Source organism: Lissotriton vulgaris, chromosome 9 (genome assembly GCF_964263255.1).
Source record: "Lissotriton vulgaris chromosome 9, aLisVul1.2, whole genome shotgun sequence".
In the NCBI taxonomy this organism is placed as follows: domain Eukaryota; kingdom Metazoa; phylum Chordata; class Amphibia; order Caudata; family Salamandridae; genus Lissotriton; species Lissotriton vulgaris.
This window is the reverse complement of record NC_141697.1, coordinates 391,587,316-391,604,435: the sequence shown is the minus strand read 5'-3', so window position 1 is coordinate 391,604,435 and position 17,120 is coordinate 391,587,316. Positions and strand designations below refer to the sequence as shown.

General features: G+C 45.4%; 1 protein-coding gene across 1 annotated transcript in view; it reads right to left on the bottom strand.

Annotated features, from left to right (window-relative positions):
* LOC147690172 (cholesterol 24-hydroxylase-like) overlaps positions 1–17,120 on the bottom strand; it is a 275,267-nt gene that overhangs the window by 161,491 nt on the left and 96,656 nt on the right. The window contains exon 4 of the mRNA XM_086937765.1: positions 2,067–2,140. Coding sequence (XP_086793891.1) covers positions 2,067–2,140 — 74 coding nt within the window. The remainder of the gene's footprint in view (positions 1–2,066; positions 2,141–17,120) is intronic.

The following is a 17,120-nucleotide window of genomic DNA, read 5'->3' as shown; positions in this document are numbered from 1 at the left end:
ATGTTAAGAGATAAAGCTGACTGAGAAGCTGTTGAACTTTTGGGACCTTCTGTCAGGGCATACATTCTTTTGAAAACTGGCCAATCTATGGAGCCTTTTCTGAACGTGGTAACAACACTCCACCATTGCTTCCTGTTAACAAGTTCTAGATTGATTCTCTTGATTCTCGGAAAAGTCACAGGGTAAAAAAATGTTGGAAGTTAGGGACCTTGTTATAATTTATCTCTCCATGACACTATGTACTTTATATGTTTTGCGGTCACTACAGTGCCATGCGACATCGTCATGCATTACCATTACTTAAAGGAAAGGGATTTTGGCAAGTAAGACCTGGCCTGATTTACCTTCAAATGCTGTTGAGCCCTCTAGTGTGTTTTAATGTTGCAAGCTTTCTGTCAGGCACCCTTATAGGCATAAAAAGACATTTGAATTGCAGAAGTCACCTGTTAATGTTTTACCGTTTTCTTGTGCTCTTTATACTGATGAAATGTTTTTATAGCCATCTGTCATTTTAACTTATGTATTGTCTTTGTGTTTGTGATATGCATTTATGTTTTATTTTTTATCAACCCAATAAAGTATTTTGAACTTGAACTGAACAGGGCATCATTGGTTGAGTCCTCCTCGCCTTTTCAGAAATACTGTGCTATAACTTCAGCTATTATGTTACTGTGTACTTTATCCTTCAGCGTGGCTGACTAAGGGCTAGATTGTAATTTTGGCCAATGTTTTTCCCCACTGAAGTGTAATCACCAGTTTGCCAGGTAGAGTTTTGGAATGGTTCTGTGAGGTCTTGCTTTTGCTTTGACAGCTTCATAGTTTGTAATTGTGGCCTCAGTAGTGTTGTTTCAGCATGGTCACCTTTTCTGCTAGTTTCTTTTGGTCTTTTCTCAACAAAGATCAATAACCAAAGACTCAATTTTACTTCTAGGGAGTACCTTTCGCTCCCCATTGCTTTCAATATAGTTTATCTGGTGCAGCAAGCTTATCTTGGTCCTATGTCTATCCAATTCAGTTCCTAGTGTGGGTTTCTTTGAGGTTTGGCAAATGACTGCAGCTTCTCTTTGACCTCAGTCTCTGTGGCAATTGTTACTCCAGCAACATGGTGGACTTCATTGGCCTCAGGATTACTTTTAGCTCACTGTGATTTGACCTCGCTCAAGGTTTTCCCCCCTCACTGATTTCTTTCACAATGAGAGTTTAGCAGGATTTCCCCTGCTTCTCCTCTCTATGGGTTCAGCCCTTCAATGGGACCATATTCAGGGTTATTTAAAGGTCAATACCCGAATATAAAACCATGAGAAATTGAATAAATGTGGATGTAATATTTGAGATTTAGAATACATCATCGTAAACCCAAACCTAAAAATGGACAATCTGAGTGAACAACCACATCTTTTGACCATGCCTGATCATTAACACATATCACCTGTGGAATGTCCCAGGGGTCAGTGCATGAAAATTGATGCAGTGTTGTGTGGGGTGTGGTTGCTAAGAATCCCAAAAATAAAAAGAAGTGTTACATACTTTAAAACACAGAGTTAGTTCTATAACATACACAACCTGATGCACTTGAAGAATGTTGAGCAAATATTGGATTCAAGAGGATGACCGACTGAAACATCATTGTACTTGAGAGAACAAGATCAATGCCAGTGTAAGCACAGCAGAATGATTCCGGTACTCATGGGTTTTAACAGCAATTTTCAAGTGAGCCCATTGTCCAATCAAATAATGATGTTCAATCTGTCTAACTCCTTGTCTTGCACCGTAGATGAGCCATTCACAGTTTCAAAAGTCAATGGACTAGACCATGACTTTAAGTAAAACCATCAAGTACAGTAGCTCTATTTTATTATTTGATAAACTGGCACATATCAAGACATCCTGGACTTAACAGTGGACACATCTTGTTAATACTTTTGTTTTCAGCTCTATTGCAAAAATGCTAATGCACAGGGATTATATTCCTATCAGCCTCATAAAAGAGTCATGATCCTGAATTCTAGATCAATGAAGGCTATGAATCTAGAAAAGTAACATGATTCTAAATGTATGATACCAACCTTTCACCAAATATACCGTACATCCGATCAAAGACAAGATTATCTTTTCTGTAATTTGGTGACATCAGGTATTCCTAAAAACAAACCAACACATGTGCTTTATTTTTGTTACAATTAGGGAAACATCAATATTGACCCTGTAAACTCATGCTCTAAAGATGTAATGTTCACTGGACTAGGACAGCAAATTACTAGGTCCTTCATCACACAGAAAGGAGAATGAATCCTAAATCCCTCAATAAACATGTGAAGAGTGTCCACGTACAGTAACAGAGTAAGAATTAAAAATACAATACCTAGGTAAATATATCTCTCTAATTAATGTAACCATAATGTAATTATAACATTATTAGAGTCCAATAACATCATGAACATTTTGACAAGGGTACTGGAAAACCCTTTTATACATAGTGTGTGCAGATTACATTTTGTAAATTTAATGGCGGGTGTTGAGAAAACGAAAGCTTGTAATCTATAGTCCTGTTTATTGTCATCGGTGTTTCCAAACTACTGGTACTTCAATAAGTTTTTCTTAATAGCATTTCAGTAATCCTACATTGCAGTATATCAATGACACCCAGGATCAGAAGTTCATGAATCAACAGTGATTTTTGCTACATGTGCAGCACCTAAAATACATACAGTATCAATTATGTCACTTGTCTTTGATATGAGGATTAATATCAACATTTTTTGTTGAGCACCAGTGTAGTTGTACAGAATAAAATGAGTGGGCCAATAAACAGATAGGAACAATAGACTAAGCCAGAGAGTTTCACTGTATGTAAGGATGTTGGAGAAAACATGCCTTATCCTGTGGTATGGAGAGATAGTCTGAAAACCTATAATTAATTCAGTGGCTCGTTCAATGATGTTATGAGGAACAAGCTCCAAGGCTGCACAAGAGTCAGGAATCAAAAATAGATTGGATGACTTGGACATTTTTCTGTAATGATTCATTCCTAGTAGTAGAAGAGATACTTTCGTCACATTAAAATTGGGCAAAGTTTTTATATTGTGAAACCTGGCCAGGCTACTTGTCAAGGAACAGTCATGCCTCTGCAAACTATAACACTGAAGTCCTACCTCAGAAGTACTGCCTGCCATTAACCACCTATGTTCCTCCATTGAAAGCCACTTCACAGGAATGGATATCCAGAAAGTGACATGACAGAAAGGTACGCAGGAAGCTGTCCCCAACATACACCTACATTCCACCAGCAAAGCAAAGGAAGTGACATCACAGGAAACAATGGAACAGAACGTGGGGTAGCCAACTCCAACATCAGATTCTTTTGGGGCCCACAACCGAATGAGTCACACACTTCCATCCTTATACAGCACAGGAAAGGATGTCAGGGACAGAAAGCATGACAACAAATGATGCAGACAGCTGCCTGTGAAAAATGGGTCACCAGGTATAAAATAACCTCAAACTCTCCCTTTCCCTCCATGCGCTATACACTGTCAGACCATTATTTGGGAGTGAATATTTCTATAGTAGTGCTTCGTCATACTCTTTTCCACTGTCCCCAATGGCAACACTATAACCAGACAACATTTTCATAATAAGCGTGAACATGCCAGGACAGTTTGTGGGCTGCACCCATCTCCTTTACAAAATAGTTTGTCTTCAAAAACAATTACGGACATTTAATAAAAATTAAAAAAATATGTAAAAAATATGTTAAAAGTTAAGATATGTATATTTACAAAAGTTCTTAAACACAAATTTGACAAATGCAATGTTCACGTTAAAGGCAAAATGATGGATAAATACAATTACTACTGAAATTACAAGAAATCCTATAAGAGGTGTGTGTAGCCCACACAACATGTGTAGATATTTTTAAATGTTCAAGATATCATAATAAAAAAGAATACAATCCATCATGAAGAAAGCTATACCACCTCCGTCTAAAAGTTTGCCCCTTAGCCAAAAGCATGTGCATTCAACGTGTGCTATAGAAATTGATTCCAACATTAATCCATCATTGACAAGCGGGATTCAATCAGTCAATCAAAAGAGTTGTATTTCGGCACATTTCTGTGGCAAAAAAACACAGCAGATAAAAGTATACTTCACATTATAAGGATCATACGTGCAACAGTATTACATCTTCTGCAATTAACAAGTTAAAAATACACATCATAAAAACATAGCACAGTACTAAAGGGTTGGCAGCAAGGATTAAAAAGTGCATGAAAAAGCAATATATCAGAGGATTGCACATCCAATGAAGTAAAAAAGAAAGAACATTTCATATTGGATACAAGAACGGAGATGTTAAAAGAGGGCCATGAAAAAATAAGCATAGTGCTCAGAAGGACTAGGACATTGAATTATAAAATCAGTACAATCTATATTTCAAGGAATTGCATGTTTCCGGAGTTTAACTGCCTGACAAATAAATGAAGCCACTCCATTTATTTATTTATTTATTTATGGGTTTCTATAGCGCTGGAATCGACTCCGACCGGAGTATCTCTGCGCTGTGATACCAGATAGAGTCCAACACTATGCAGATGAGAGAATGGGTTTAGATTTTATCGGTGAATAGCAGAGTTTTGAGTTGCTTCCTGAATTTTAAATGATCTGTGCAGAGCCTAAGGGTCAGGGGCAGTTTATTCCACAGTGTAGGCCCCGCAACGGATAGGGCTTTCCCTCCATGTCTAGTTTTTTTTACACGAGGTACAGTCAGCAGAAAATTCTCACTAGATCTCAGCGATCTGGAGGGAGTATAGAAGGTAAATTTCTGCTCCAGATATGTAGGGCCATTTCCATTCAGGCATTTGTGAATGATACAACATATCTTGAACTTGGCTCTTTGTCTAATGCTCAACCAGTGTAGTTTCTGCAGCAGAGGTTTTGATGCTGTTCTAGGGGGAGCATTTAGAACAAGGCGGGCTGCCGTGTTCTGGACCACCTGAAGCCTGTCTAGAACTCCTTCATTGGCAGAAAGGAGTAGCCCGTTACAATAGTCAATACGACTCAAAATAAGGGCTTGCACCAATGTTCTTCTGGAGGAGTCCGGTAGCAGTGGAAAAATTCTACGCATCATGCTTATGATGTGGAAGCATGCGCCAGCTACCATATTGCTGTGCTGTTTGAGCGAAAGGTCCTGATCAAGGCGTATCCCCAGATTTTTGACAATCTGTTTAGGCTCTGGAACAACACCGAGATCAGAGGGCCACCAGTCAGGGGTCCACAGTAATTTGGCGTCTCCAAATAGCATTACTTCCGTCTTGCTGACATTGCACTGTAGGAAGTTGGTGGACATCCACAGTGCGACGGCTTTCATGCCAGCGGAGAAGGAGTTTCTTGTTTCTGTGGTGAGGTTACGAAATGGGAAGAGGAGCTGCGTGTCATCCGCATATGACACGGGGATGAAACCGTATTTGCGCATCACTCTTGCCAGGGGTGCCACGTAGATGTTAAAGAGTGTTGGGCTCAGGCAGGAGCCCTGTGGCACCCCTTTCGTAATCCCCACCTCAGTTGATCTGTATTTGCCCATGGTGACAGTCTGGGTCCGATCTGTAAGGAAACTCCTTAGCCAGGCAAGGGCGTTGTTCTTAACCCCTGCGTTCGACAACCGGTCAATGAGGATGTTATGTGACACGGTGTCGAACGCGGCTGAAAGGTCTAATAACACCAAAATTACTGAGTAGCCTTTGTCTTGAAACATGTGCAGATCGTCAGACACAGACAGGAGGGTGGACTCTGTACTGTGTTTCGGCCTAAACCCGGATTGAGAAAAGTCTAGGCCGCCAGCTTTCTCAATGTAGCTAGATAGCTGACGATTAACATGCTTCTCAGCTAGTTTACCCAGATATGGCAGCAACGAAATAGGTCTAAGGTTAGATAGGTCAGTCCAAGGAGTTGTGGTTTTTTTCCTGATTGGTCTGACCAAAGCTTGTTTCCACTGCTTAGGGACAGAACCTGTGGAAAGGGATAAGTTAACAAGTTTCTCAATGGTGGGAGATAAGATTCCAAGTAAGGTGGGCATGAGTCTTGCCGGGATGATATCATCAGGGCTTCCACTTTTAATCTGCGCCATGAGCAGGGATACCTCTTTATGAGTGATAGGGGAGAAGAGGTCTAAAGTATAAGAACCACTATCAAGTTCTGAATCCTGAAAATTCGGGGCTGTGTTTGTAGTCAGGGTATTATTTGTATTTACTATTTTAGCATAGATAAGATCTATTTTATTGCAGAAAAATTGCGATATATTATCGCAAAGTAATTGCGACGATGTGTCTTCACTCTCACATGCTGTGGGATTGGTGAAAGAGTGAAGGACCTGGTACAATACTCTGGGAGAGTTATCTGCAGCCATGATAGTGTTAGTAATATGGGTTTTACGCGCCATTCTAATAGCCTTGTGATATATGCTTAGGGCGTCCCAGTAATGTGTCCGATCTGTTACTAGATGGGTAGATCTCCATATTTTTTCTAGTTTCCTGGCTGCTTTCTTGAGATTTCTGAGCTCTTCAGAGAACCAGATCTCTTGTTTTTTGGCTGGTCGGGGTCTAAATTGCTTTAGAGGAGCAATCTTATCTATGGCCATTTTAGTGTCTTTATTGAATATGTCAATAGCTTTATCGATGTCATCAGGAATCTCATGGTAGGATTGAACAAACTGTTCAGCAAATGAGGCCTCATTAACCTTATGCCATTGTCGTCGTATTTCGGGGATGTTGGTGGTTTTGAGGGCAGTAGTTGTAGGATAGGGAGTATGAAACTCAAGGATAAAATGGTCCGTCCAACTGACCTGTATGGGTGGCATGCATGTGACATTAGGGAAGTTGGTTATTACCAGGTCTAAGGTGTGTCCGGCCACATGAGTTGGGCCCACATTGTGTGGTTGAAGACCTAACAATAAAAGATCATTAAGAAAAGCCTGTGCTTCTTTGCAATTTGTGAGTTCACTGTGAAAATTAAAATCACCTATTAACAGAAAATCTTTATCCTTTTGAACATAAGGCGCAAGATTTTCCAGTAAAGTATTAACAAAGTTAGAGCTAGGTCCAGGAGGACGATAGACTAAGGCTCCTAATCTGGTTTGTTTGGTAGAAAGAGAGGTTTTAAAAACCAGCAATTCAATGTCTGGTGTGCAGAGTTCTGCCAAGACAGAACAGTCAATGTGACTTTTGTGAGCAATAGCAATTCCACCGCCAATTTTCTTAGGTCTGTCTAACCGGAGAATTTTATATCCCGAAGGGATGGCCAATGTAATGGACGGAGTAGAATGGGGTTTAAGCCACGTCTCGGTCATGAAACAGTAGTCAGGTGCATTTGTGGAAATAATATCCCAGACTTCAGAGGTATGCTTGGGTAGGGAGCGTACATTACAGAGAATGTTTTTATGACCGGTGATTTTGGATGTTTTAAGAGGCGGTGTATAACTATTCACAGATCTGTCAGAACTGAACTGGGATTTGCAATGTAAACAAGAAAAAGGACCTTCAATGATTGATTTAAGGGCCCCGTGACAGTCAGTCCTCTGTAAATCCTTTAGTACCTGGGCTGGGTATGTGATCCTAGCAGGGCGCGGGACATGCGGGAGAATGGACCCAGGGGCTATAGAGGTGTTGTAAGAACAAAAGCGTTGGTCTGAGTAGTCTAAATTTGTACTAAGAATAGGGATTAAAAATTGTTTTCTGGGGGAATCATATAATGTGCAAAAGAACATAATATGCAAAGTGGATTGGGTACAAACTCCATGGCAAGAGCACAAATTCAGATCAGTGAAAGAAAAACAATTCGCAGGGTAACCAATCATAAAAGGTAAAAAGCAATCTAGTCAACACATAACAATGTTGAGTATTCTGTGTGTAAGATAGATATAGCGGGAGACCCTCTTCACTTTATCTCTTTCAATCCTTTTTGACTGAGCCTTATTCAAAAGCATATGCTTCAGAGATAACTTGGTAACTTTTTAACACGAATCCAGGTCACTCTCGGCACATGTAAGTTCCACACATACCGACTGTACATAAGAGAGCCATCCTGGGGGGGGTGGGGGGGGGGGGGGTGCGAGGTCGAGCGCGATCAGGAATGGCCACTTAGGATGTGAGCTCCGCTGCCCGTAAGCCCCAACGACTATCCTGACACCTCGTCCGTCAGTCCTGTAGGCATCCACTTGCACTGGAAGGGGTTTGTGGCCCTTTGGATCAAAGAGTTACAGCCGTTGGCAGGTGCGGGCCTAGACGGGGCCTTGAAGCCGGGGCCCACAGTGATTGTGCTGGCCCGGCTGGGACGACTTCCGGCCTGCCTTGGTAACGGAGTTGCGGCCGCTGCGACCGTTTGCCTGCTATCGCCCCTGTGGCCCAGATCGGGGCTGTGTGTTGTGCCGGGAGAAGTGAAGGGGGTGAAGGGGAGCCGACGTGGCAGGCACAGCGCGGTGGCGGCTGCCACTATGGCAGCGATTTCCTCCACACTGATCACGAGCCTGGGAGAGGCAGGCAAGTGCTTTTTTGGGACCCCCGAATTCCCCCCCTGACCCCCCCAGCTTCGGTGCAGACCCGCGAGATGGTGAAGGACTTAGGCCCGCATTTAACTCCAGGCCTGAAGCAGACGAATTGGTGACACGTGCCTTGCAGTGAGAGAATGAGGCCTGCCTTCTCACTTTCGGCACTACGTTGAGGGGAACAGAGCGGTGGACCTCGTAGGTTGGCGAGATTTGCCTGGTTTATTTGACTGGTGGGGGCTCCCCCCCTCCTCCTTTGCCCCTGTGACTGATTTTCCGTGCTTCTAGGGGCAGGCGCCTTGGCCTTGGCCGTGCCTATACTTGCCTAGCTGAGAGCTGTGGTATGTAACGACCTGGGGCAGTGCATTGGCTGTGAGCCCCAAAACGGCCAGCTTTTCGGCTAAGGGGGATGGAGTCCACTGGCACCGCGCCGAGAAAGGCCCTCGCTGGATGGTGGAATGATAAGGAGTGCCAGAGAAGTGATGTCTCACACCGGAAGGGCGCATTGAGGGCAGACTTGCTGACGGTGGGCGTCCGAAATCCCCGGGGTCCGTGACAGGATTGCTGGCCCTGGACTTGGCGCGCTGCGTGCATGGAGGCTACGGTGCCAGCCCTGAGGAGACGGCGAAGGGGAACCCGAGTGAGGAAGAACCAGAGCTTTCTCTGAAGAATGTCATGGAAGCTATCACAGGGGTAAAAACCTCGTTGGAAACACAATGGATTCCATGGCCATAGACATTAATCTGATTAGGGCCGATATGGGGAAACTTACTGAGGAAGTGAAGCAAGTTGAACTAGCTGCTACCAGCCTGGTGGAGGACGTTGCGCAATTACAAAAAGAGGTCCAAGAGATGCAGACCTCCCGTAACTCAGTTGACCTTAAACTGGATGATTATGAGGGCTACCTCCGCGTAACATTCTCCGCATCTTGGTTGTGCCAGAAAGAGGAGAGGGGCAGGCCCCTGACCTATTTGTAGAGAACCTCATCCTCAAGCACCTAAAGCCGAAAGGCCTCAGTAAGTTTTTAGTGATAGAACGGGCTCACAGGGTCCCGGGCGGACCCCACCGCCTATGCTGGCCCGAGTCCTCAACTATCGAGACAGATATGTGATCCTCCAGAACTCGAGAGCCAACGCCCCACTCAGGTATGAGAATGCTACTATCTCCCTTTTCCCAGACTTCACTCAAAGAGTGCAAAAGCAGAGGAGATTGTTCCTGTCGGTGAAGCGAGAGGGGCCTGAAACACCTGATGTTGTTCCCGGCCCATCTCAGAGTCGAGGTGGAGGGCCGGGTGTGGTTCTTTGATCAACCGGAGGCGGTGATGGAGTGGCTCGAATATCAGGGAACTCTGGCCCCAGCAGACCGAGGAGATAACGATAAAGCGGACAGTCAGCCACCCTGAAGCTGAAGCCTATTGAACACTTGACTGATGCTAGGGAGATAGAGGTGCAAGGGGTTTGATAGGTTGCTAATTCCACATTTATAAGAACCAACTGTTACATGGGTTGGGGACACGGGCAGGAGCTCATGACCTGTTACCCCCTAAGTTGTATTCTTTCTTTGAATTTTTGGGGGCGACAGGCACTCTGCATTTTTCAGTGGGTCATTTAGAGCCTAGTGGGCAGGGCAGCGGGGTGGGGGGGTTTTGGAAAGGGATGTTTGGTTCACCTGTTGGGTGGTTTGTTGTTTGCATCAGCACAGTACGTTTGTCCGATAGACGAAATACAGAGGTTTGTCAACTGTACCATGTAGATGATGGGGAGTAGGGAAGTAAAGATATTGAGTAGGAACGTTAACGGGCTGGGGGCCAAAATTAAACGTAGTATTGTTCCTTCAGTATCTTAAAAGGCAGGCGCCAGACGTGGTTCTGTTTCAGGAGACACGTCTATTTGGAAACTCATGCAAAGCTCTGAACAGAATGGGGTCCAAATTTGTCATACACTCAGGGTTCACGTCGGGTTCCAGGGGTGTGGGTATTTTGATTCGCAATGCATTCCCGTTGGCAGTGACTTCCACATGGGAGGATGGAAGTGGCAGATACATTGGAGTTACAGGCATGTGGGAGGGTCAACACATAACTTTCCTAACTATTTATGTTCCTCCGGGGCTACAGGGCACGACATTTGCAGATTTGGGGACGGTCCTGCTTACTCTCCCTGAGGGACTTTTAATTTTGGGAGGCGACTTTAACGCAATCGTCTCTGGTATAGAGGACAGACATCCCCCACGGGAAACGGGGCGGGCGATGCGGTGGCTACCAGACTTCATGGACGCAATGGGCCTGGTTGACGGTTGGAGATTACTCCACCCGGATCAAAAGCAATACACATTCCACTCGGGGGCACACAGTAGTCTTTCACGACTGGACTACTGTCTAGTCCCTGCTGCACAAACATCCTACATTACAGAGGTCACACACTTAGCCAGAGGCATCTCAGACCACTCTCCGCTGTGGGTCCACTTGGTCGGAGCACGAGGTACAGTGGGAAGGGTGGCCCCAATCAATCTGTGGTATTTACGCAGTCCCAAAATTCGCAAAGACCTCATTGCAACGCTAGATGAATACTTTACTAATAACGTGGGGTCGGTAGCCTCGTCCCGGTCCCTATTGGAGACCTTTAAAACTCTCATCAGGGTCCAGGCCCTGTCTTTGATAGCAGGCTCTAAAAGGGAGTAGCAGAGAGAGGTGGTGGAGCTCGAGACTGAAATTAGTAGGCTGGAGTGAGAATTGGAACCGGGAGTGACGCGGGCTATACTTCATTTGTTGAACCTGAAGCAGCACAACTATAAGGCGTTGGTCACTGATAGGGCTAAGGCTCTTGGTAGGGAGCAGCAGGGCAGGCTCTATGACCTGGCGGATAAGGCAGAGAAGCTCATCGCATGGCTGGACAAGAGAGTTTGGGCTTGCCATCTCATCCCAGAGCTCCTAACGGAGGAGGGGGTATCGCTTACCGAACCGCAGGATATAGTAGATACATTTGCAGACCACTTTCAGGTGGTTTACACCTCAGTCTTCCCTCACTCAGAAGCTGACTCCCAACTACTACTCCGTGACATGCAGCTCCCATGACTTTCCCTACGGATGGAGAATTTATGGATAGTGCGCTAACAGCAGGCGAGATCGCCCTGGCCATCCGTTTATTGAATTCTACTAAGGCACTAGGCCCCAACGGGCTCCCTATCGAACTCTGTAAACTTAAACCTGACAAACTGGCGCCTTTTTCTAAAGAAATGTTTGTGGACTCTAGGGACGAAGGGGTTCTGCCTAGGGATCAGAGAGAGGCTACGACAGTCGTGATTCATAAGGAGGGCAAGATTAAAACAAACTGTGCCTCGTACAGGCCTATCTCTCTTTTAAATGCTGAGCCAAAATCCTGGCCAAGCTCCTGGCAAACAGACTGATAAAAGTCATCAGCGGGATGGTCCAGCCTGACCAGTCGGGCTTCTTGCCCCATAGGAACACGGCCCTAAACCTGCGTAGATTGCATGGGGTGATAGCCAGAGTTCACACTCTGCGGGAGCCAGCTATAATCGCGTCGCTCGACGCAACAATGGCCTTTGACATGATTGAATGGCCCTATCTATGGGCGGTCTTGGCCGAATTTGGGTTCGGGTCCGAATTCATCAGATCGGTACGTCTGCTATACATGGAACCGCTCGCCCAAATAGTGGTAAACAACAGAGCTTCAGCACCCTTCTTGCTGGGTCGGAGAACCCGTCAGGGTTTCCCGTTGTCCCCCCTTTTTTTCTCATTGGCCTTGGAGCCTCTTGCCGCCTGGATACGTTGGGAACCTTTGATTAGGGGCATGCAGTGGTCCCCCGATTGGGAGGACTGCATATCTTTATATGCAGTCCTCCCAATCGGGTTCTGCTTTACTTAACCTTCCCCCGATGTCCTGGCCTCCTTTGGGAGAAATTCAGGACTCTCAATCAACTGGGAGAAATCCTTGTTGTTTGTACTGAGGGGAGATCCCCATGTCCCTACACAAAACTGTCCTCTACAGATCAGCACAGAAGGGCTCAAGTATTTGGGAGTCTTTGTCTCTTTGGATCCCGTGGTTTGATAAGCCCGAAATATCCTTCCCCCCCTGCAGAGGCTTAAGAGTGATATTGCCAATTGGAGGAAGCTTCCTCTTTCATTGTTGGGTAGGGCAGCCCTCTTTAAAATGATGGCTATGCCTTGTTTTCTCTACGCTTTACACAATACCTTGGACGTGGTGCCACCTGGGTATTTCTGTGAGATCGAGAGCCTGCAGCGGAATCTACCATGGGAGGGCAGGCCCTGCATCGCTCTGAATAAACTAACGCTTTCTTGGTATGATGGAGGCATTACTCTTCCAGATATCAAAAGATACTATTGGGCCTTCCAGCTGGCCGTGATTAACCATGGCACATATGGCCGAATTGATGATCCTGGGTATGCCATGGATAAATGGCTTCTTCCCGGGGGTAGGTATAGCAGAGCCTTGTATTCTTGGCCAAAGAAACTGGCATTAACGGGGCCGACTAAACACACATTCCAAATCTGGCATGATGCCACAGGTTCACTGGGTTGGAAAGACAAACTGACCATGGCCACCCCGCTGTGGGACTCCGAAAGGCTGGGTAGGCTCTGAAGAACAAAAGGATTGGATAAGTGGGACCTCGTAGGAATCTCCATGGTCAAGGGTATCTGGGGGAAGGGAAGAATTAAATCGTTTGAGGAAATGCCGGTCGAGTATGAACTAACTAATGCCGAATACTTCCGCTATGTACAAGTCCGTCACTCGCTTCTATCGGCACTGCCCGGGGACACAGAGCCCCCTGAGGACTCCCCTCTGGAGGATAGGACACTGGACGGCCACCTTCCTGAAAAAACGATCTCCTTGATATATCAAAAGCGAATCAACCACAGGGTTGATCTCCTTGAGGCCCTAAGGGACAGATGGGTACAGAATGGGATAGCTCTAGATGGCAAGGACTGGCAGACAGCAGTGTCATACCCAAGGGAGGTCGCCATCCCAGCTCGCCGGAGATTGGTTCCGCTTAAAATTGTACATAGGGTCTATCTTACGTGACCCCGACTGGTTCACATGGAACTGTCAGATATGGGGTTATGCAAACGGCAATGTGGTCTCACAGGGACCTTTATGCATATCATCTGGGAATGCGTACATGTCACCACATATTGGTGCATGATACACAACACTCTACATAAGGTACTGGGGATCTCCCTGACACCGGAGGCGAGAAGGTGCCTCCTAAACATCTGGGAGCCTACCGACTTAAATACCTCACAGACGCAATGGGCTACTCTGGGCTTCATGTTAGCTAAAAGAAATATAGCCCAGCTATGGGGAGCGGAGCACCCTCCCACACTGGAAATGTGGGAAAACTATTTAGACTTGTGTATGTTTAGGGAGAAAACTACGTATCTTGCGAGGCGATGCCCTTGAAAGTGGTCATTGGTTTGGGGGCCCTGGAATCACTACAGAGGAGAAATGTGTACGCTACCCAGAAATGCTGTTCTTGATGACCCCCCTCCCCATAAAGTTCCCTTACCTTTCTAGGTATTACTTATTCTGTGACCCCCTGATGTATAATCTGCAGCTCTACAGAAACCTCTGTAATGGGATTTTTGCTGATGTTTTCTTTAATAAAAAGAATTATAAAAAAAAGAGAGCCATCCTCAGCTGCATGCAATTAGAGATACTTCAAAATGGCTGTTTCCTCCTTTCTCCAAAAGCAGTGCCAGAGTATCACCGTTGTCATATTAATTATACATGTTATGTAAGGGGACCGAAGTTCCTCTTGAATTATAGCATTTGAACAATTTAGCAGGAAAGCCAAGAGATTTTTCAGAAATGCATTTTCTACGGACTAAATGGCTTGTACCTACTGAATGCCACAGATCCCAGACCCATATGTGGCAATTAACACACATTTACATAGAATTGTGGGATTTCCTTAAGTGGTTTGGAACCCAACTTTTTGACAAATCTGGATACACCTAGTATAGCCTTTTCAAACAGGGCCACCTTATTTGCAATCATGGTTTTCGAGGCACATTTATCATCAAAGAGGATTCAAAGATACGAGAATGTTGCAGTCTCCATCACTCTACTGTTATTAATAATATGCACAGGTCTTCTCCTAGGCCTTGCTCTAGATATCATTGTAAAAGTTTTAGAAGCGTTAACTTATAGATCAAGGTTGTGCATAAAGATGATATAATCATTAATCAACCCTTGGAGCCCTCAGCCTGTTCATGCAATCTACACTGCATCAGCCGCATAAGAAAGAATAAGTTGTGTGCGGGTGCCAACATAAGATGTGTCCTGTGATCTTGAACTCAATACTTTTCCACCCTGTTCACGTACAGACAGAAAAGGGGCCAATATGCAACCTTGTCTAACTTCTCTCAAAATCTGAAATTGAGCTAATTCATTATTTCACCTGAAACAAACACATGTATTTGCATCGCTATACATTTGTCTAATGAAGCTAATGATTGTCTCCTCTATTCACAATTTTCCATGATGACCCACAGTTTAGAATGTGATACGCAGTCAAAAGCTGCAGACAATTCCACAAAAGAAAAAAAAGATTGTGCTCTTTTTGGCAACAGTGTATTTCCCAATAGGCAAGGATAAATTCAAGCCTTGGTTCACCGTGCCCAATCCTTTTTTAAAACCATACTGTTTATCTGTTAAATTATTATTTTCAGGGGCCCATTCCGCCAATCTGTGCAATAAAATGTGCCCCATCACCTTCACTGTTGAATACAGGAGGGATATGGGCCTAAAGTTTTTTGGGAGGGATTTATCACTTTTTATTAATATAGGGATTATAATCGAAGTGCAGCATATAGGTGCTTGGCCTACTTTAGCAATGGCATTAAAGATATTTATTCATCAGCGGAGCCTACAGGTCTGGGTGTACACAAAATATATCGAGTGGGAACTTTCAGGGCCTGGGACTTTCTCCCTACTACTTTCCTTCAAAGCCCTCTGTACTTCCTTCAATTGGAATGTCAAATAAATAAAGTTACCCCCTAGGAGCACCCTGGGTATCATAAGGTTGGACTTTTTCCTTGTTCGCCACATTGAGAAATAGTCCACCCACTTCTCTTCTTGCATGTAGACTTCGATGTTAGGGTCAGATGATTCCTTAAATAAAGGGCATTAATTACTTTCCAAAAAGATATACTATCTTTTAATTCACTCCCCTTTTGGAGCTTCTCCCAGGCCTTCTTCTTTTTCTGGGTCTTCCTAGTCTCCGGAGCCTCTTTATAGAGCACACATGCTGACCTAATGTGTTCCAGTATTCTAGGCTTGGTGCGGAGAGCCTTATGGAGTTCACTCTGTCCTCTGGTACAGCTCACATCAAAGCAGCCCTTGGTGTCAGATTTGTTTAGGCAGCTGACCCGCATCAGTGGCTGGTTAATATTGGCTAAAATACCCAAAAACGCACTTTTAATTGCAGATGAGTCAACCAGCGAATCCAGACAGAGTGAACTCCATAAGGCTCTGCACTGCTGCATTTACGCCCGCATTAGGACGCTCTAGCGTATTTTAAAAAGCTCCAGTTTTGTCGTTTCTTTTTATTTACTTTACCCACAGTTTTCCCGTGTTTATCCCCGCTCGCACTGCAACACTATAATAGTGCCTTCACCGCTACTTTGGCGGGCCGGTCCCTCGCGCTTCAATACTAGGTGGGCGCCATCTTGGGTGGGTGTTGGGGAAGCGCTGTTTTGACTCGCGCTCTAGCAGTCAGGTGGACTGACTAGAGGCTGCATCGAGATCATTACTTAAGGCAGGCAGGAGGTAGGTTCTCCTTGCTTAGGTGAAGTAGTGTGGCTCACTGGTTAGAGGCGGCAGACCCGAGAGCAGAGGACGGCCCGGGACCAGGGTTCGATTCCCGACGCGGCAGGTTTCTGGACCAGGGTCAGCGGACTCGATAATTCTCTCGCCTCGGTGCCCACTCTGATCAGCGATCACACTCGGCAACTCTGGGCACTAGCTTGCCTCATCTTCACTAACGGCCCCACTAGACCGCCGGGGATGCCTGGTCTCACCCTGGAGATACCCATTAAGGGACCATCTCTCAGGGAAGCCAGGAAGGGTTTCGCAGCGGTCGAAGCGCGGAGGTACCCCTTCGGGAGTGATTCCAGCGCTATATAAGCACATAATTAATTAATTAATTAATTAATTAGGCTCTGCACTGCTGCATTTACGCCCGCATTAGGACGCTCTAGCGTATTTTAAAAAGCTCCCGTTTTGTCGTTTCTTTTTATTTACTTTACCCACAGTTTTCCCCTGTTTTTATCCCCGCTCGCACTGCAACACTATGATAGTGCCTTCACTGCTATTTTGGCGGGCCGGTCCCTCGCGCTTCAATACTAGGTGGGCGCCATCTTGGGTGGGTGTTGGGGAAGCGCTGTTTTGACTCGTGCTCTAGCAGTCAGGTGGACTGACTAGAGCCCTTCTTAAACCGGCTATTATGCCGCGCAGCGTGTGCGCGCTTCGAGTGCACCGTAGTGACGCCGGAGTCACGCCAGAGTCCAGCCCGTCTGCGCCCGTCCGCGCTAAGGACGGGCTGGACG